Genomic DNA, 21,078 nt, shown 5'->3' with positions numbered 1-21,078 from the left:
CTGAACCATATCATCCTGATAAGAATCTGGTTGGTCTAGAAGAAAACCAGCTATCATAAATCAAAATTGAACTAATGTAGTGATTTTTCTTAGATAGTTCCTGAGAAAATATACTGGCAATTCCTCACTTCTGAGGATCAGGCCAGGAGGAAGGATTTCTCTGGCATAACGCCTCTCCAAGTCAGATAGATGGTCTCTAGAGGTCAGTTGAAATTGAATTCTGAATACTTTTAGCTTAATTATGGTTATTACATTTTCATAAAAATGTTTTCTATATTGCTCTGGTTTTAGATTAAAATTTGATTATTTTATTATCATATTCTACTGGCAATATTTCATTGTTTGTTGGTTGACATTTAATCGATGAATCAAGTCCCTTGATATTATCTTACCAGGGAGCCTGAAATTTATCCGGAAAGAAATTGGCAGACCGTTTCTGCTTCATCCCCTACATCCTTTTTCTTTGGCATCTGAGAATTCAAAGAAAGTACATCTTTGCTGCAGCCCTAGAACCTATTGTATGTGTTCCAAATACCAAGGCTCCCCCCACACCATAACAAAGATGCAAGATGTAGTTCCATATTAGTTCTGCTTTACTGCTCATCACTGCTTATTCCTGTACCCACTCCACAGAAGACTGGAGGTAAGCCAAGTTAGTACTCAGATCAAGTTCTGCATGGCTGTGCAGAGCACAAGCTTATTTGATCTAACACAACAATAAGCTCAAGTTGACACTCATGAAAAGAATGCCTTTCTGAAGCAATGTCACATGGATTAACATTGTATAAACAGCCAGGAAAAATAATAAATTCCTTCGCCTGGTTGATGATATAATCACTGTGCAATTAAGGCAATCCAGAAAGTGGCCAGAGCCTGAAAACATGCACCTGTGCAACAAAAAGCTGTCAACTTTTTGACCGAAAGTTCAGAATACTTTTGATTAGCAAACATTGCTGTGTAAGGAACAAATTTAATATATTATAGCTTTCATGGACTAACATGCCGATATCCATTAATTAATTCACACTTCATTACTTTTTTTACTTACCAAAATCTGGTAAGTATCTTACTACCAACAATAGTATTTTAGTATATTTTACAAATGGGTGTTATCAACTTATATATTCATCTGAATCCACAGTGAAAGCTTATTACTTATTTATTATTCATATAACCAACTCTTCTTCCATGAAATTCAAAATGTTGTGGTTTCCCGGTTGATTTATTTAGCACTGACCAACATGACATCTTCTGTTCCTCTAATATAGAAAAGTTTGTGTTCTCCTGCACAGACTGTATTTTTTCAAGTGGATCAAATGAAGCAAAATTTTGAAGATAAATCCACACTCTTAAAAGTGGCATGATGGAATTTGGTAATTCTGTGCAATCCAATCCAGTGTAATATAGCTAATGAGTTGTTTTAGAGATAGAAGAATCAGTAAATTTGGGGTTTTACTCCATTTCTTATTCTCCCATCTCTTCTGTCTGAAGAGATTCTGCCTCTTTCAAGTCCAAAGATTCTTGACTTGACCCAATGGCTTCTATTAAGGGTAATATGGAAATTGCAGGTGACAAAAGATTTCTCTTCCTATGACCAATTTGTTATATTTTACTAAATATAACAATTTGGAGAGGAAGTGAGACAAGATAAAAAGATCTGTGAAATCGCAGGATATTATTAGCTCTTGTTGCTGTTATTGCTTGACAATTCTGCATTCATTATCTTTATGACTTTTTGACTCTCAAAAACACAATCAATTTCTTTTAACTACACTGGGACCATCTGATTATTTTCATAGGAAACTCCAATTAAAATGTCCACAATTTTAAATGGATGTTGCCGTTCCTGCCCATTCGTTTCCCACAAGAATAAGCATTTATCCTGCTCCAAGCTGTGTTCCAAGAACTGTAATAAATTGCAGCTAGCTTCTAGCTTTTTACTAGATGTGCTGTCTGGTTGTTAAAACACTTGTCTAATGAGGTCAAGGTCAGATTTCATTGTGCACAATTATATGCAAGGTTGTGTCTGCTTTGGATCTTTAGCTGAAAGGTCACAAAACAGCTGTTTGCCTGGGACTCAATAGTTGCCCCTCATGCACATTTAACTCAATTTCCAGGAGGTTCATTAGTACCATGTTGTTCAGCTTTGCCAATCTGTACACAGATGCTGAAATTAGAAGGTGGAGGAGAAGACATAGTTACTGATATTGAGAAAAAAAGAGGATATCTGTCCTCTTGCTGTTGGGCACCATTCTTTTAAAACTATCTGGATCAGGACAGGAAATCCTATTCTCGGCAAATTTATCTTCATGATGATACCACAGACCAGAGTTGGCACTATGATGACTGAAGCTAAATATGACAAAACCAGCATTCCTAAACATACTGCCTGATGCGGAACAGATATGGCACCCAACAGCAATATTAGACATGGTTGTGCCAACCAGGAGACAAATGTGAATGACCTCTGTTGGCCCTTTAATAATTCATTTTTTTTTCTGCTGGAAAAGTCCATTGGCTTCATCTTAAAAATAACTAGCAAGGTTGCTTGGAACTTAAAACTCTTTCAAGAAAGAGAATAAAAAAATGGAAAATATCTGAGCTCATGAGAAACATTTCAGAGGGCTTGACTTGAAGTGATCAGAAAAGTTACCCCTCGCTTAGGAGTCAGAGCCATTTATGCTTGCCTGCCTGCCTGCCTGCCTGCCTGCCTGCCTGCCTGCCTGCCTGCCTACCTACCTACCTACCTACCTACCTACCTACCTACCTACCTACCATCCATCTATCATCTATCTCAGTGGTAGTCAACCTTTTTATATCTACCGCCCACTTTTGTACCTCTGTTAGTAGTAAAATTTTCCACAGTAATGGTGATTTATAAAGTAGGGAAGTAACTTTACTTTATAAAATTTATAAAGCAGAGTTACAGCAAGTTAAAGCATATAATAATTACTTACCAAATACTTTATGTCGGACTTTTGTTAAGTTTGGCAGAATAAATCTTTATAAAACAACTTACTGTAGTTAAATCTATCTTTTTATTTATACTTTGCATACATAGAAGCATGAAGTCTGATGAAATTACATTTAATTAATTAAATTATTAATGAGATCCCTGAGGCTGATGCTGCAAAACTAAATACTGGATAACTGGCTCAATTTTTGTAAGGAACAAATGAAGGTCTTCTCTTTCAGAAATATTCAGACGGTTTCTTTCTTTGGTAATAATATGATTAAAAGCACTAAAGCCTGATTCCACAAGATATGAGGTAGGGAAAGGTATCAATAAACTGAATATTATTTTCCACATAATTGGATATAAGACATGCATTTTTTAATTTTGCCATAGGTTTTCATATACACCACTTTCGAATTTATGTTTACTTTCTTCATCATATCTAATTTCTAACAGTTCTTCTTGGCAAGTTGTATCAGCCTCTTCAATATTTGCGGTAAAGGATTTTTCATCCAGTCATACACCTTCAATTTCAAAATATCTTCAAATCATTTTTCCATGTCCAATTTAAGTTCGTTGAGGTGGCTACTGAATCTGTCAATATCCTCTGGAGTTACATTATCATCTCTTATAGATGATAATTCAGGAAACTGATGAAATGCTCTCTTCAATAGATTATAATGAAGTAGTTCAAGTTTGTCAATAAATAATGACACAATACTTTGGCAACCTATAAGAGTTTTATTAGCTCCTTGAAGCTGCAAATTGACATCATTAAATCTCTTGAAAATATCTGCAAAATAAAAGGCATCATTCTTTACTGTTTTTAACTGTTGACACAGATTGGTCTCATTATTACTTTCAAAAAATTGTATGACACTATCATATAATGCTACAAAACGAGTGAAAGATGTAGCCTTTGAGAGCCACCAAACTTCTGTGTGCAAAAGTAATGTAATAAAATCTTCATTATTGTCCTGGCAAAGCTGTCGAAACTGTATCATTTTTTGCATTGGATTTGATCTTGTTTACGGCTCGAATTATTATAGTTAATGATAAATGGAGACTTGTACTTAGATGTTTTCCTACAAGATGTTGTCTGTGTACCACACAATGAATACATAAAACATTTCGCACTGCTTCCTTCAAATAAGCAAAAAATCCACGATAGCGACCTACCATTGATGGTGCTCCATCAGTAGTGCATGCAATAATATTATTCAAATGAATATTATTATTTTTTGTAAAGTATGATTTCACAGTATTAAATATAGATAACCCTCTTGTATCTGTAATGAGATTTATTGCGAATAGCATTTCTTCTCGTAATGTATTGTTTTCATCAAAATAACGTACATACACCATCAATAAAGCATTATTATCTGCAATGGTAGACTCGTCCAATTGCATGGAAAATGAAGAGTTTTGGAGAATACTTATAAGTTGTTTTTCAACATTAACTGCCATTTCTTCAATTCGTTGCTTTACTGTGCTATCGCTTAGGGGCAATGTTTTTAAAATTTCAGGTATATCCTGATGCATTATTGTTGTGATAAGTTCTTTTATAGAGAGTATTATTACAGTTTCTCCAATATTATAGCTTTTACCACTTTTTGCAATTAATTGTGAAATGCGATAAGTGGCAATTAATCCATCTTCGTTCGCTGCATGTTGTTTCTTAAATGATGCAATGATTGTTGAACGATTTTGAAATTTTTTATATATTTCCTGAAAATATTCAATGGGCTTGTCCTTATCATTTGAATGCTTTGTAGAAAGATGTCCTCGTAATCGACTTGGCTTCATTGCCTCATTGGATAATGTTTTGTGACACAATAATCACATTGGATGCTGTTTATTTACAACAGATTCTATGAAACCTATCTTCAGATACTCTGGCAAATAGCCATGAGCGTATTTCTCTTTTTGAGACATGGGCTCACAATATTTCACAATATTTTGTTTGAAACTGTAGGCACGTGCTCACTCTCACAAATCTAACTGCATACTGACCAGTGCGACCACAAACAAAAGACCCTGTGCCATGTATCGTTGTCTGCGCATGCCTCTCGCGCATCGTGGATTGGGTTTGTGGAAGGGGGCGCCGGCTACCAGCTCTGCTTGTCTGTTACAATGGGGTGGGGTGGAGGGAAATGTGCAAGCGATTCTGGGATGAGGCTCTTTTGTTTGCGGTCGCACTATAGCGCCATTTAGTTTCACTTACATAACATGAACTAAACTTATGCACCGGCAATACAAATAGTATATTTTCAGAAATTTAAATTGTCACAGGGAATTTTATGAAAACCTAATGAAAATGTTTTTGAATAATGCTATGAATTTTTTTTAAAAAGTCAATTAAATTTTAAAAAAGGAAAGTGCTTCAGTATCGGACAAAATCCCTACCGCCCACCATGAAAGCTGGAACGGCCACTAGTGGGCGGTAGGGAACCGGTTGATTACCACTGATCTATCTCTTTGTATCCCCTTTACTATTTTTACAATTAACTCAAGGCAGTGAACATATCCGACATACTTGTGGCTTCCTATTTTCCCTACAGTGATAACCCTGTGAGATGAGTTAGATTGAGAGAGAATTAACCCAAGGTCACCCAGCTGGCTTTCATGGTTAAGGCAGAGCTAGATCTCATGGTCTCCCACTATTTAGACTGGTGCCTTAGATTCAGATTCAGATTCAGATTTAGTTTATTTGTATGCCGCCCTTCTCCGGGAGGGACTCAGCGGCGAACAATTCAAAGGGGAAAAAGGGGAACATAGAACACAATACACGTGATTTAAAATAAACAAGAATCATACAGCCACACAGGTCGAGAGGGGAGGGGAACTCATTAACCCCAGGCCTGCCGGCACAACCAGGTTTTGACGGCTTTCTGGAAGGCCTGGAGAGAGGTAAGGGTCCGAATCTCCGCGGGGAGTTCATTCCAACAATTAGACCAAACTGACAAAATCTATTTTCCACCCACCCATCTAACCACCCATTCAACCACTCACCCATCAGTGGTGGGTTTCAAAATTTTTTAGAACCTATTCTGTAGGTGTGGTGTGTTTTGTGGGAGTGGCTCAGCAGCCATGTGACAGGGTAGGAGTGGCTTGGGGGTCATGTGACCGGGTGGGCACGGCCAAGTTGGAAATTTGGTGAAACTCACTTAACAACACTCTTGCTTAGAAACCAAAATTTGGGCTCAATTGTGATCATAAGCTTTCTTTCTTTCTTTCTTTCTTTCTTTCTTTCTTTCTTTCTTTCTTTCTTTCTTTCTTTCTTTCTTTCTTTCTTTCTTTCTTTCTTACTTACTTACTTACTTACTTACTTACTTACTTACTGTGTCTCACTCCCCCACTTATTTTCTTTCTTTCTTTCCCTTCCTTCCTTCCTTCCTTGTCTCTCTCTCCAACTCTCTCTTTCCTTCTTTCTCTTTCTCATTCTTTCTTTCTTTCTTTCTTTCTCTCTCTCTCTCTCTCTCTCTCTCTCTCTCTCACACACACACACACACACACACACACACACTATTTCCCTCATGTCTGCCACTGACAGCTCTCAAAGAGAAAAAAGTGTAAGGACTCCTGCCTTGGGAAGGGGTTGGACTAGATTACCTCCCTGTTCCCTTGCATCCTTCTCTGCCCCATTTAGTCACAAACAGCCCCATTCATTTTAAAGTTGGTTGCAAACTCCACTCACCCTGCACGCGCCCTGGTCCCACTCAAGGAGGAGAGCTGTGGGGTGGGGGAAAGGGGGGAGTCTGTGGCTCCACGTCTCTCAATCTTCTTCCCCATCTCGGTTCTGTGGGCAGGAGGTGCTGCTGCTGAGGTGGCATGGTGGCAGCATGGGAGTCAGGGAACTGCCCGCTGAGCAGCGCAACCCACAGCCAGCCCGGGAGCTAAGATGCCTCCGCCAGCCACCCCGCATCACCATCACTTGCTCCCCTTCAGGCTGGCAGCCAGACACGCAGAGGGGGCGTGGTGGCAGTGAGGGCAGCTTAGCGGGGGCAGCGCTTTGGTATGTGCTGAGGGAAGGAAGGAAAGAATGAAAAAGAGCCGTGCTGAGGGGGAAAAAAGCTTTGCCGGATGGGGGAGCAGGGTGAGTCACTCCATGATGGGCCAGTCCTGCCGCCACTGACCCTTTTATTATTTTTTTCTCTTCCCCTCATGAGAGTTGCGCCGACCGCAGCAGCGGCAGGAGGAGCAACACAACCTGGCACGCGCTCCCGATCCAGCCTGCCTGAGGAACAGGAGGGGAGTTCGGCTGTTTGAAAAGCCCCTTGTGGAACTCCTCCCCATTCCTTCATCTGCTGTTTGAAGAAGCCACACGAGGCACACTACCTTGTCTTTGACAGCTGCCTCATTTCAAATTGGGGGAGGGGAAATGAAATCCATCTTTTTCCTCTCTCTCCATGGATCCCCCCAATTGGGAATGAGGCAGCTGTGAAAGACAAGGGAGCACCCCCCCCCCGTGGCTTCTTCAAACAGCAGAAGAAGGAACAGGAGGGGAGTTCAGCTGTTTGAAAAGCTCTATGTGGAACTTCCCTCCTGTTCCTTCTTCTGCTGTTTGAAGAAGCCTCATGGGGCACACTCCCTTGTCTTTCACAGCTGCCTCGTTTCCAATTGGGGGAGGGGAAAAGGGCGTTACCTGATATGCCTCTTCTCATAGTGGGGGGGGGGGAGTATCCAGGATGGGTTGACTTTATCCTCTCGTTGATTGAACTGAGTCATCAGAGCTCTTGGTATAAGCCTCTGGTCCACCAGGCTCCACCCAGTTTGTAGACGAAGAACTCTATCCGATTCGTTGAACCATCCACTCCAGACCTTGTTAAGGTTTCTACTTTTTATTGAGTCCTACTTTGATCATGTTATTACAACCTACAACATAGTAAATGTTACCTTATCATGACAGGGGGGGGGTCTGGATACGCCGCCCCCACTATGAGAAGAGGCGTATCAGGTAAGTACCAACGCCCTTTCTCCATAGTGAGGGGGAGGAGTATCCAGGATGAGACATACCAAAGCCAAATGTCCCTAGGGTGGGTAATAAGTTGAAGACCCCTGGCCAAACTAAGCCTGGTGAGATGTCTCCCCTGCCCTGTGGACAGTCTGTAGTACCCTGCGCTCAAACAAAGCCTCCACCGAGGCAAAGGTGTCCAGCTTGTAGTTCCTCATGAAGGGTGAGGAAGAAGACCCTGCGGCTGCCCTACATGTCTCTGTCAATGAGGCCTGTGTAGCCCAGTATGCCAAGGTGGCTGCACTTCATGTGGAATGTGCTGTGATGGGGCTTGGTGCCTGCATGCCCTGGGATTGGTAGGCTATAGCAATGCAGATCCTCACCATCTGCCTATTGTGGTGGAAGTCACCTTTTTACTCAGAGACCCCGGTTGGTAGGAGACCAACCGGGCCTCGGACTTTCTCTTTGGTAAGGTTCTGTCTAGGGTGTGCCACTTCTTCTCTAGGGGGTAAGCAGGGTCCAGACAGAAATTGGGCACACCCAGGTCCTGTAATTTGTGGAAACATGAACCCACCTTAGGAATGAAGGAAGGGTCCAACTGCGGCACCTCTCTGTCCTGGTGAAAGATGCAGAGGTTGTCCTCCACGGACAGGGCCTGCAGCTGTGATGTCCGCCTGGCAGATTTGATGGCCACTAGGAACACCACCTTGAGGGTTAAAAACTTTAGAGACATTGTTCGCAATGGTTCAAATGGAGCCCCCTTAATGCGTCCAGCACTTTATGCAAAACCCAGGAAGGGCACCTGTGGGTGGTGTGAGGTTGGATGCCCCCTTCAGAAACTGCCTTGCCAAAGGTTGTTGACTGAGTGCCTGGGCTCTACTGCATAGAAGCACTGAGAAAATGGCCGAGACTTGTCTCCTAAACGTGTTAGGGTCTAACCCCTTGTCCAGGCCTGCCTGAAGAAATCTGAGCACTAAGGGCTCTATCCCCTTGATGGAAAGTCTTTCCTCCTTCAGGATGCTCCACTCAACCGCCAAGTGGTCAATTGGAGCCATTGGGGTTCCGGGTGTTCCAGTGACCCCTGCTGAGGGAGAGCCTATCCTGAGGAATCCTCTGCGCTCTGTCCCCCAATAGCGACTGAAGGTCTGCCAACCATGGCCTCCTGGGCCAGTAGGGGGCAACCAGTACCACCTCCGCCCCCTCCCAAGAATTTTTGGATGACCCTGGGAATCAGGGGCAAGGGTGAGTAAGCGTAGAGCAGTCCCCGAGGCCAGGGGAGGAGGGCGTCCGCCCCTTCTGACTCCTGGCTTTGGTACCTGGCGTAAACCTTGGGAGCTGGGTGTTGTGGGGGGTGGCAAATAGCTCGACTTCCAGGTGGCTGAAGTGGTCCATCACCTCTCTGAAGATCACTGGGTGCAATCTCCACTCCGAGTTGTCCACTTCTGCCCGGCTGAGCCAATTGGCTCTGATGTTGTCCACCCCTGCTATATGTTCTGCCCTTAAGGAGAGAACATTCCTTTCGGCCCTCTGACCCGGCCTTTTGGCCTCCCGCATGAGGGCCTTCGACTTGGTCTCCCCCTGTCTGTTTAAGTAGGCCTTGGATGCAATATTGTCTGTGGGGGGCTGGAATGTGTCTGTCCTTGACAGAGTGGTGAAATTTTTCTAGAGTCAAGCGAACTGCCCTGCGTTCCAACCAGTTGATATTGTGAGTCATTTCTGTCTGGTTCCACTGTCCCTGCGCTATCTGGTCTTGTAGGTGGGAGTAGCTCCTGTGCCTTTGCTGGAACGGCAAGGGAACCCTTGTATGTCTCTGATGTAGAGACGGGCCCAAGGAATAATGCCAAAGGCTGAGACCATGGTGTCTAACCATCTAGACCATGTGGCTAAAGGCACCCCGTCTCCCTTGATTACCTGGATGACTAGTCATCTTAGTGAGCACTGTCTTTCGGGTGACAGGAATACTTTACCTGCCACTGAGTCTATCAGAGCCCCTAGGTGAATGAACCTAGTGGAAGAGTAGAGTTGGCTTTTAACCGGATTCCCCAAGAACCCGTGCTCCCTCAGGAATGGCAAGGTGATATCTAGATCCCCTAATGTCCCTTGAAAGGAGGATGACTGTATGAGCAGGTCATCTAGGTGGCCTGGAATCCTAACTGGAATCTGCCTCCAGCTCGCTGCTAAGGCAGCCATTACCTTGGTGAATTCTTGCGGGGAGGAATACTGGCCGAAGGGCAAGGCCTGGTTGTGGAAGTGCTGCCCCAGGTAGCAGAACCTGAGAAACCTCCTGTAATCCCTAATGATAGGAATGTGTAAATAGGCCTCTGTGGGGTCTATAAAAGTGAGGAAGTCTCCCTGTCTGATTCCCTCCAAGATGGAATGGAGGGAATGCATTTTGAACCTCCTGTAATGATTGAAGCGGTCCCACCGCTTCAGATCCAGAATTGCCCTCCAACCCCCTGATGCCTTGGGGATTACGAAAGGGATGGTGTAATGCCCTTGGCCCTGCTGTCTAGAGGCACTGGCTGGATGACTCCATGTCCAGCAGGAGTTGTATAGCCTCCTGCATCAGTAATCTCCGTGCTGGGTTATTTGAAACCGGGCAGCTCCGGAAAAACCCTGGGGGTTTAGACAGGAGTTCCAGAGCCAGGCTGTGCCTCATGGTGTTCTGAACCTATTTATCTGATGAGGCATGGTCGCAACAGTCGGCAAAGTATGCCAACCACCCCCCCATGGGGGGCGGTGACTTGGTTCTGGCCTTAGTTTTTGTGGGAGGGGCATCCCCCCGACACATCCTCTGCCCCCTCGGGAGAGCCGCTTCCGCTGCCTGCCCCTCTGCTGCCTATCTTGGCATCTCTGCCTGCCGGAAGAGCCTCCTGGTAATGCCTGGCACCTGTGTACCCCGCCTCTGAACCCCTGAAGGGATCCTGACCCCAGAAGGAGGTCCCGAAGTCTTGTCCCTGGGAACAGGGCCGTCTGGAGAAAGGCACCATCCTGAACTGTCCCCTCTTAGGGGCTGTGGGGAGTCCCTTTCTCTAGTCCTTATTTTCGACCAGATAGGGGTCCAGAGCGGGTCCGAAAAGGACATCTCCTGTGAAAGGAGTGGATGCCAGGCGCCACCTGTGGTGAACCTCCGCCTGCCACTGTCTCAGCCACAGGAGCCTGCGAGATGCAACCATGGAGCAATTGCCCTGGAGGCAAACCTGGCTGCAGACAATGAGGCATCCGCCGCAGATTGGATGACTGCCCCCAGCTTATTGATGTCCTGGTGCGCTCTGACCTTGGTAATCGGGATGCGTTGTTGCAGCTCCTGCAGCCAGAGCAGAGGAGACCTGTTGAACAATGAGGCGGTGGTGGCAGCCTTCACCGCCCAGGCGGCTGCCTGGTGCCTCTTCGGAGGGTGAGGTCTGCCTTCCTGTCTTCCAACGTCAGAGCCTGCTCAGGTTCCCCTGGCAAAATCGGGGGTGTATGCAGTGCCAATGCCGGGGCGCCCCTGGTGGGTGGGATAGCACCCCCTCCATGTCTTGATCCACATTGAAGAAAGCCTTGTCTGTGGATGTGAGCGTGGGCCCCGACGTGGGAGTGGCCCCTTGGAACTTGACCGATTCAAGAAAGGCCCTGGGAGTTGGCACTGTGTCGGTCTCAATGGCCTGCTCCTCAAACCTGGTTTCCGCAGAAAACCCCTGCTGCTGGGATGATGCCTCTGCTGCTCTGTTCCCAAGCCTGGCAGCTGCTTAACCCTTAAAAAGGAGTGATTTATATATACAAAGGCTGGAACAACCCGGTGAACGTCAGCTTAGGAGGGGGCAAGCCTATGTCATCGGATAGTTCGTCGTCCCTGACTTCCCCCTCCTCACAATCCAGGTCACTCTCCTCCCGTGATAAGGCTGAGGAGCTAAAGCAGTCCTCCCCCTGGGTTTCCAGCCCTTCTGGTATCCTAGGTGAGGATGCCACTGAGGCAGCATTTGTGGCTGCTGCAGCAATGTCAGGCGTTGCTGGAATGCCTGCATCATTATGTCTGAAAATTGGGGGCCCCTGTGGGAGCTTGCTGGCTGGGGGCCCCTGCCTGCCTGGGGGGGGGCAGAGGCTGATCTCAGGGAGGCAGCATGGGGGAGGGGGATTGCAACCTCTGAGGGAGACCCCAAGGACTAGTGGTGTCAAAGGGGATTCTTGCCTGCAAATGGTTGTCTCCCCTGCAGTCCCACCTGCTGTAGGGCCTCCAGGAGCCTTTCTTTTCTTTCCCTGGCGTGGGATGGATTTGAGGCCAATTGCCCTCTTGCAAATCTGTTCCAGGCTTTAATGCCTCCTCCTTTCCTATTTAAATGGCTTGGGAGGCTTGTGACCCCCCCCTGCTTCCAGCTCTGCCCTGGGGGAGAGGTGCTTCTTTTTGCCTCTGCCTTTCCTCCCCTCCCCCTGCTTCCAGCTCTGCCCTGGGGGAGAGGTGGTTCTTTTTGTCTCTGCTTTTCCTCCCCCCTTCTCTGGGCCGCCTGAGGGGTGGTCACTAACCTGGTGGGATTGCCGGCTGTTCTTGCCAGTACCTGTGTCCTGCCAGTCTCCTGTTGCCTCTGGGTGCTGCCATCTTGGAATACGTGGTCCCTTATGGCTTCAAGATGGTGCCTTTGCCAGGAGATGAAGGCGCCCCTTTTGAATCTTCTGGCTGGGCGGCTTGTGCTCCGAAGAGCTGCGGGCGTCTCCGCTGCCGTTTTCTTCACTTCCCATGCCGCTGGAGTCCTTGCTCTGCCCATGAGCCCCCTCCAATGAGGTGGGTCACGAACCAATGGGGCGGGCACTCTGCGTTTGCAAGGCTCCCTTCCAGGGGGCGGGGGGGCTCCGCGCCATCCTCGCTTGTCCCTTCTCTCGATCTGCGGCTCTTGGGGAAGTCTCTGGTGCCGCTGGCGTCCTTGCAGCCGGGCGTGCCTGCCAGAGGCTTCTGCCCTCCATCTCCTGCTCGCCCGGCAAATTCCTTTCTGAGTGTTGCTTGTGTCACTCAGAAGCTTGGGTGGCGGGCCGCCCCCTGGGGGGCTTTTGGCTGATCCTTACAGTCCAGGGAGTTGCCAGCTCTCCTGGGATGCTGTAGGAGGGAGACACTGGGATTTTCCTTCCTTCTCTTTCTTGAATATCTTCAACCTGTTGGAGATCCAGGATGGTCAACCATCCATTTGAGTGGACTGAGTCTAAAAACTGGGTGGAGCCTGGTGGACCAGAGGCTTATACCAAGAGCTCTGATGACTCAGTCCAATCAATGAGAGGATAAAGTCAACCCATCCTGGATACTCCTTCCCCTCACTATGGAGAAAGAAATCCATCTTTTTCCTCTCTCTCCATGAATCCCCCAATTGGAAACGAGGCCACAGGGGAGTGCGCCCCGCATGACTTCTTCAAACAGGCAAAGAAGGAACAGGAGGCGAGGATTTGTTGGACAAGCCCACAGGCACACACTGCTATTTTCTCTGACAGCTGCCTCATATCCAATGAATGGGGTGGGGAATCCATGTGATTTCCTCCCTTTGCATGAATTCCCCGCCACCTTCGTTGGAAACGAGGCAGCTATCAAAAAGAGGGCAGTGCATGCCATGTGGGCTTGTCGGGGCCGGACGAATGGGTACGCTAAGGCACGCTAAATTTCACCAACCGGTACGCCTGTACCAGTTCATACCAGCTGAAACCCACCTCTGCCACCCACCTATCCCTCCACACTTCAATACAATCCATACTGTGGGGATCTACAATGCTTAGTCATATGTGTTTAAGGATAAAACTTTATCATTTTTCCCTCTGTGTATTTTCCTCCTAGCCTCCTGTTCCTAATTGCATTACTTCATTTGAGTTTCCTTCTTTTCTCTCAGTCTGCACACTATTGGATTTTATTGTTATTTGTCTGTAGAACAGGTTACCAATAAAGTACAGAAAACCTTTATCTTCCTCTGGATTAATTTCAAACAACTGTCAATCATCTCTATTCTCTCATTAAAACAATCATTATAACTTGAAAAGAAAGCCTTGCACTGAGTTTTCCCCCCTAAGCAACCTAAGCTCTGCCTCCGCATTACAGGAGGAGGTAAATAATGTAACTTTCATGCATTATCTTTCTGCCCATAAATCCCAAAATGAAATTTTATACTCTGCCAACGATGAATCTCAGAAAAAAAAACCAGGTTCTTCTGTAAACCTCACTTTGTCAATGTGTCTTGATTCTCAATGCCCCTAATGTCTACTTGCCAGGCCTGGTGAGTTCCTTTGATTCATCATCAGCTGAACAAAATCTGTTCTTGTTCTGCTCTCTTGTACATCATTTTCAATCTTAAATTGGCTTGCTGAAAAAAAAAACCTAATTCATCTCAGAGGACAATTTAGTTTCTGAAATGCTGTGACTGAGAAACTGTTTTCCAAATAGTAGTTTGGCATTCTGAATAGCAAAACATACAAGCAGCATTAAGAAATTATAATAGAAGAAAATAAAATTCCAGCGTTGTGTAGTTATGCTAACTAACAAAGTAGTTGATGCCACTTTTAGGATAGTCAGGCTAAGGACTATCATAATTAATTGAAGTTTCCTATTGTATAATAATCATTAAAAAGCCAAGTAATAATACTGACATTCCCATGGAATATATTAGAATGCTTGTTGCACTGGACAAAGAAAAAAGAATAGCACACATGACACAAACATGTACCATGGAAGACTAAGTCTAAAAAATTGTTTGCTATCAGTCACTGCTGCAATTGTCCTCTACCCCCCCTACCCCCTGCGCAATGTGCCCATCTGAGATTTACTTATCTAGATGACCAGGCACTATTTTAACTCACTAAATGTTTAAATATACATACTTTCAAAACTTCTGGACATGCTGAATCTGCCACCTCATCAATAGCCACATACAACTTCAGGTAACCACTCCTAACTCTAACCTTAACCCTAACTCGGTATATGATGAAGTGAGTTGCAGTTCCTTAATGTTTTATGCCTTTTAATAAAATGTATTAGTCTGAAAAGATGGTGACAGACTACTTCTGATCTTTAAATGGGAACTTTTCTTGTCAACACCTCTTCTTGGGCTGCAGTAGATTTTCTTAAAACTGCCAAATATAATTTAGGAAAATTGCTTACAGAATGATTACATCCCTCCTCCCACCCTTTTCCTCTAAGCTTTATATTACAAATTGACTGAATGGATTTCCTATACTAATGATTGTGCATATCATCACAAAGAAATGCCAAGCATGATAAATACATTTTAGAATCCCGCAACAGGTGGCAAGAGGAAATAATCAGGTAAAAACTGTTGGCCATGTACACCCCTCCTCATTCTATAGTTCTGTGACACCTCAAAAATTTAAGAACAATATTGTGGCACAAACCTCATAAGCATTCTATCAGATACATAGCAAATATAAAATTTCATTCTTAAGCAAGCATTAAAAGGTGTTGTATGTATGTATGTACACACTTTGTTCTTCTATTTTAGATTCCCGGCTCTTCAATCTTCAACTTCCATGAGATTTATTATTTGTGCCAATTATTCACTATCGGCAAATTACAACCTTTCTCACCTGTTCAAAAGAGAAATAAAAAAACGAGCAGATGTTTTATGGCTCTCCTCCCTTATGAGCTGATTGGCAAATAAAATGAGGAAGGCATTTGCTTTACACGGCAATGATAAAGACTTGCACGATTCCCAGAAATGAGTCTACAGAAGTGTTCATAGATAGCCCCAAACAAGAGTCAGTAATTAGTAACAGAATAACAGAATATGTGTTTATATCTGGGAACAGCAAAGGAAGTGCTTTTTTCTAAGACAACACAACTTTATTTTGATTTCTTTAAAGTCCTAGGAACACAAATACAGTAAGAGTTACCAGGAACATGAAGCCACAGAGTTAGAAATGACTATTTACTTTATCAAGCCCAGCTATTCATTTAGTGTGGAAGTCCACAGATGGTTGTTTAGGTTTTATTGAGATAGGTGCAATGAAGCGCAGCTCACCATATCATTAGGCGATCACTTCTACTGTTCAACCTATCTCCTCCGCCTTGCCCTCCTGCAACATTCACCTGGAATCTACATTCCTGTATTTTGAGAACTTTATTATAGTTGGAGCAACTGAAAGGAAAAGCATTAAAATGACATTCCTACACTTTTTGCCAATTCTGCTTCAATCCCCTCCCCACTGTAACCCGGGTTATAAGTAGTGAAAAACAGAAATGAAAAAAATAAATGGCATATTGTGTTATCTCTGGCTGGATACAGTACAATGAATTACCACTTTGTCAAGTCATAATCTGATAGTTCAATAGCAATATTGTATGCTTTTCAGAGAGGGTCTTGTCAAGCTGAAAAGAAGTTGGTTGTGTCAGCATTTTGTATGGCTCACATGCCTTCAGCTATAATCAGTATATCGCCACCAAGCTACGCAATATAGCAGTTTCTATCAGAAGATTTAACCAGAGGAATAATTTTTTATTCAACTGAATAAATTCAAACAAATTATTTGTTTTATATTACACATCTTATGGTTCCTCATGTTACAGGATTATTTATATTTTTGTAGCCTGCAACATTTAACTCATTTTCCTAATAGGAACAGCTAAAAATATTTTTTCACAATTTTAAGCAAAACCAAACAAATAAAGCAAAACTGAACAAAACCCAAACTAAAAAGTAATAAAGTATCACCAGTGTATCAATGCCACCCAATCATCCCCAGTGTTCCTGCTGTTACTGATATTGTTATTATGTAAATACAATGATATTCTTGATTTAAATCTCTGGCTTCTGGATTATTCTCATTCTGGTAAAGTGGAAGGAATGAAAAGGTGGGTGTCAGACCTGAAGTCATGTTTGAGAACATCTTCAGGGCTGCCACAGCCAAGCCGGTTGAAGCTGTGGGAACGTGGGATGGGGGTGGGGGAGAGATAGAGATAGCTGGGGGGATGTGTAGCCAAAATAACATTCTTCCCCTGGGAGCCAAGGACACTCTACCAGGTGTTGGAGGGGAGTGGACAAGAGCCAGCCAGAGCTGGGACTACGACTTGATTGGGCCATGTGATGGACTTTGATAGATTTGATTTGGGTGGGGAAAACTCCGGGTCCTTCAGAGTTGGGTTTTCACCAGCTGTGCCAATATGACATTCCTAATAAATCCATACTTTGAGGAGATCCTCCTCAGAGTTTTGATTGCTTTGGGTCTGTTACTTGGAACCCTGACAGTGGGATGCAGACAGCTTTGAATCGACTGGATTGAAAGTTTCTTTGGAGGAGAAGCCCAAGATCACTCTTCCCAGCAGCCTATTCTGGAGGTTTAGCATACTTAAATGTCTCACTGAAAGTAATATGGTTGAGTATGGAAAAATTCAAGTTTGGTAAACTCTAACTTCCAAACTTGACATCCACTGACATTTGGAATATGGCTGAATGCAGCCATCCCACCCCCTTTATTTTTAATTAAAGCTTCCATGATCTTGACATCTCTGTCATGCACCATCCCACGCACAGCTAAGAGAATCCCTAGTGTCACAAAAATTAACAATTAAGAGAAAAGAATGATACTTCTTTTGTGAAACAGTTTCTAGCATTTTCAACAATGGCTTTCAGGCTGTTACTTATTTTATTTTATCATGTGGAAACAAGCAATTAAGGTACAGACAGCAAGATTTAAAACATAAGAAGAAACTGCAATTAACAATTAAGACAAGCAGGTTATCTAAGCTGAGTTCATGCCCCCCCCCAAAGCAAAAAATACAAGAAGAAAATGAGGAATGCTCAGAGCTCTGCTTGTTTTGTAATGTAAATTCCTAAGATAAATTCTAATTCTATGCCCTGAATGAACTATCCAACTTTCTTTATAAAGGTCAAGTTATTTTACATACTGTTCAACAGCTAATTTTAGAAGGGGTTATTTGATGCTTGCGCAATTCTTTTGTCTAGTTTCTGCAGAGATACGGTATATACATTTAGGAGTTTGTAGAATTTCCAAAACTGAAAAGGTAGAATTCTAAATACATTTTATACTCTTGTACATTTTGCTGAAGAAAGGAGCACAAAACAGAGGAGAAATTGACAGCAATTTAATGATTCAAGAAAGAGGGACCCTAAAAAATGGAAAACCAAGGATTTTTACAGAAGTGGAAAGTTACAATGTGAGAAATCCTATGGATCTGATTTGTTGGTCAATTAGGGGAAGTTAGGTAGGTCCCTGTTATTTTACCTGGGGTTTGTTCTATTGTTAGACAAAATAGGCAGCATGTCTGAGGAATCTGATAAAGAAGATGGAATGCTGAAGTAATCAATTGATGGACGAAGTAACTTAGGGGTTTCTCTATTTTGCAGTTCTCTTGGCAGGGCTGTCCTTGGGCTGACTGAGCTGGTGAGGAGGCTTATATTCCTTGGTTTACATAGGTTAGCAGGGGTGAGTTGACAGCAGTGTTCCAGTAGTGGGTTACGACCAGTACACCCCGATACACACGTACCGGTGCCTGCCGGGAGCAATGGGTACCATTCCGGTATGGTGCTCCAGAGGGCCCACCCGCTGTCCTTAGCTGCATTTGAGTTCTTTGGGGCTTCCATGCAGCTGGAGAGTCATGGAGGCGTCATGGAGCATCGCAGATGGTAAATATGCATGTACGTGCTCTGCGCATGTGTGTGCACATGTTCATGTGGTGGACACAGGGCCCCATTGCACCGTACCAGTTGCACCAGGATCCGGAACCCACCACTGCAGTGTTCTAATATTTGAGGGGCTGCCACAAAGAAAAGGGGGTCAACCTATTCTCCAAAGCACCTGCATCTCCAAAGCAGGACAAGAAACGATGAATGGAAATTAATCAAGAAAAGAACCAACTTAGAAACAAGGAGACATTTCCTGACAGAACAATTAACAGGGGAACAGCTTGCCTTCAGTTGTGGGTGCTCCAACACTGGTGGTTTTTTAAGAAGAGATTGGACAGCCATTTGTTCCAAATGGTTTAGGGTGACCAAGGGGTTGAACTAGAAAACCTCCAAGGTCCCTGCCACCTCTGTTATTCTCTCCAAGATCAAACATTCTGCATATCATTTGAACAAAACTAGGGGAATGGGACTAAGAATGGTTGCTTCTTGTTCTTCATCTTCCTCCCTCCCTCCCTCTTTCTTTCTCTCTTTCTTTCTTTTTTTCCTATATTATCTGGATACCCAAAGTTCAGATTACAAGCCACTTTGTCTCCACACATATATTAAACAAGTTGCAAAGCATTTTCTAACATTTCTCCTGTTATATCATCTATGGTCATACTATATTTCAATCTTCCCACATTTCCAACTTTGTTTAACAATGATTTCTCCAGTACAATTATAGCATTCTTTTTCATTCTATTCTTCTACTATCATTCCAATAGAAGTCTTCAACATTATTTTTTCAGCATTCCCACACTTCATTTTCATCCCAAATCATTCATTGCTTTCATTTGAATCACATTCATTCTGCTAGATGTTTTATTTTAAGCCCTCTTCATTCACTTCCAAAACAATTATGATTTCTAACTAAATTATTCTGCATTATCTCTACCCCTTTTAATTTTAACTATTCCTTGTTCTCTTTGTTTATGTAATTTGCAACTATTTTTCCTCTGTATACATATTATATAGTACTTCTTTCTTCTCATTATTTTGCTGCAATCATATTATTTTTTGTATTAATTTATATTAATTTTTCTTATATATATATATAACCTTTCATGATATCATTCTAAAAATCATCCTTTTTTGATACTTTACATCAGTAAAACTCTACATATTTGTGTTGCATTTAATACATAACTGTTTTCTCCCCCCCCAAGCAACTTCCATATTCCTATCCTTTATATTCACTCTCCATGCATTCTGTTGAGATTATTCTATTTTCTAATACTTATTAACAGATGACTCAGATTTCCTCTTCCTGCTATTCTACTTTCACTTTAGTTTCTTTCATTATTCTTCTATTTCCATTTTCACTTATATCAATATTAACAATAGGAAAGAATAGGTCAATCATCTTTTGTTTTATAAACATATATTTAAACCATGTACACACCTACAGTATTTCTAAGCAATGCCTATTCCACTATCCCTATTACAATAGCAGAGTTGAAAGGGACCTTGGAGGTCTTCTAGTCCAACCCCCTGCCTAGGCAGGAACCTCTGTACCATCTTCTTAAAGACTTCCAGTGTTGGGGCATTCACAACTTCTGGAGGCAAGTTGTTCCACTGATTAATTGTTCTAACTGTCAGGAAATTTCTCCTCAGTTCTAAGTTGCTTCTCTCCTTGATTAGTTTCACCCATTGCTTCTTGTTCTGCCCTTAGGTGCTTAGGTTTGACTCCCTCTTCTTTGTGGCAACCCCTGAGATATTGGAACACTGCTATGATGTCTCTCCTAGTCCTTCTTTTCATTAAACTAGATATACCCAGTTCCTGCAACCGTTCTTCATATGTTTTAGCCTCCAATCCCTTAATCATCTTTGTTGCTCTTCTCTGTACTCTTTCTAGAGTCTCCACATCTTTTCTACATCGTAGCAACCAAAACTGAAGGCAGTATTCCAAGTGTGGCCTTACCAAGGCATCATAAAATGGTATTAACACTTCACATGATCTTGATTCTATCTCTCTGTTTATGGGGTTCACCGACAAATGCGCAAACGACAAAAGCGCACCAACAAAACTGCAGCGAGAAAACCACGTTGTCAAAATCGCACCCACATAGGTGCGCCGACAAAAGAGCGCCGACAGAAGCGCGTCATCAACAAACAATGCGAAAACAACGTAAGAACCCTAAACCTAACCTAACCCCAACTCCAACCCCAACCCCTACCTTAACCCTAATCGTACTTGTCGGTGGTCTTTTGTGGGCGCGCCTTTGTGGGCGCGGTGTTGATGTCACGGTTTTATCGCCGCGGTTTTGTCGGCGAGCTGTTGTCGAGCGCGCATTTGTCGGGTCACGTGTTTATGCAGCCTAGAACTGTGTTGGCTTTTTTGGCAGCTGCTGCTGGCTCATATTTAAATGGTTGTCCACTAGGACTCCAAGATCCCTCTCACAGTTACTACTATTGAACAAGGTACCACCTATAGTGTACCTGTGCATTTCGTTTTTCTTGCCTAAATGTAGAACCTTACTCTTTTCACCAATGAATTTTATTTTATTAGATAGTGCCCAAACTAG

The 21,078-nt window shown here is 43.5% G+C and overlaps 2 protein-coding genes across 2 annotated transcripts in view; both read right to left on the bottom strand.

The window, feature by feature from the left end:
• The window catches only part of CDK18 (cyclin dependent kinase 18), a 95,092-nt gene that overhangs the window by 43,282 nt on the left and 30,732 nt on the right, over positions 1–21,078 (bottom strand). The gene's annotated exons all lie outside the window — the stretch shown is intronic.
• On the bottom strand, positions 3,926–4,762 carry LOC148044661 (zinc finger MYM-type protein 6-like). The gene has a single exon (XM_087720849.1). It carries the CDS (start codon positions 4,760–4,762, stop codon positions 3,926–3,928), a length of 837 nt encoding a protein of 278 aa, XP_087576975.1.

The sequence above is a fragment of the Thamnophis sirtalis genome, unplaced genomic scaffold (genome assembly GCF_051295495.1).
Source record: "Thamnophis sirtalis isolate CommonGarterSnake01/CBP01778 unplaced genomic scaffold, rThaSir2_p1.2 scaffold_7, whole genome shotgun sequence".
In the NCBI taxonomy this organism is placed as follows: Eukaryota; Metazoa; Chordata; class Lepidosauria; order Squamata; family Natricidae; genus Thamnophis; species Thamnophis sirtalis.
Note: the sequence above shows the minus strand (reverse complement) of the source record. Positions and strands in the feature narration are given on the sequence as shown.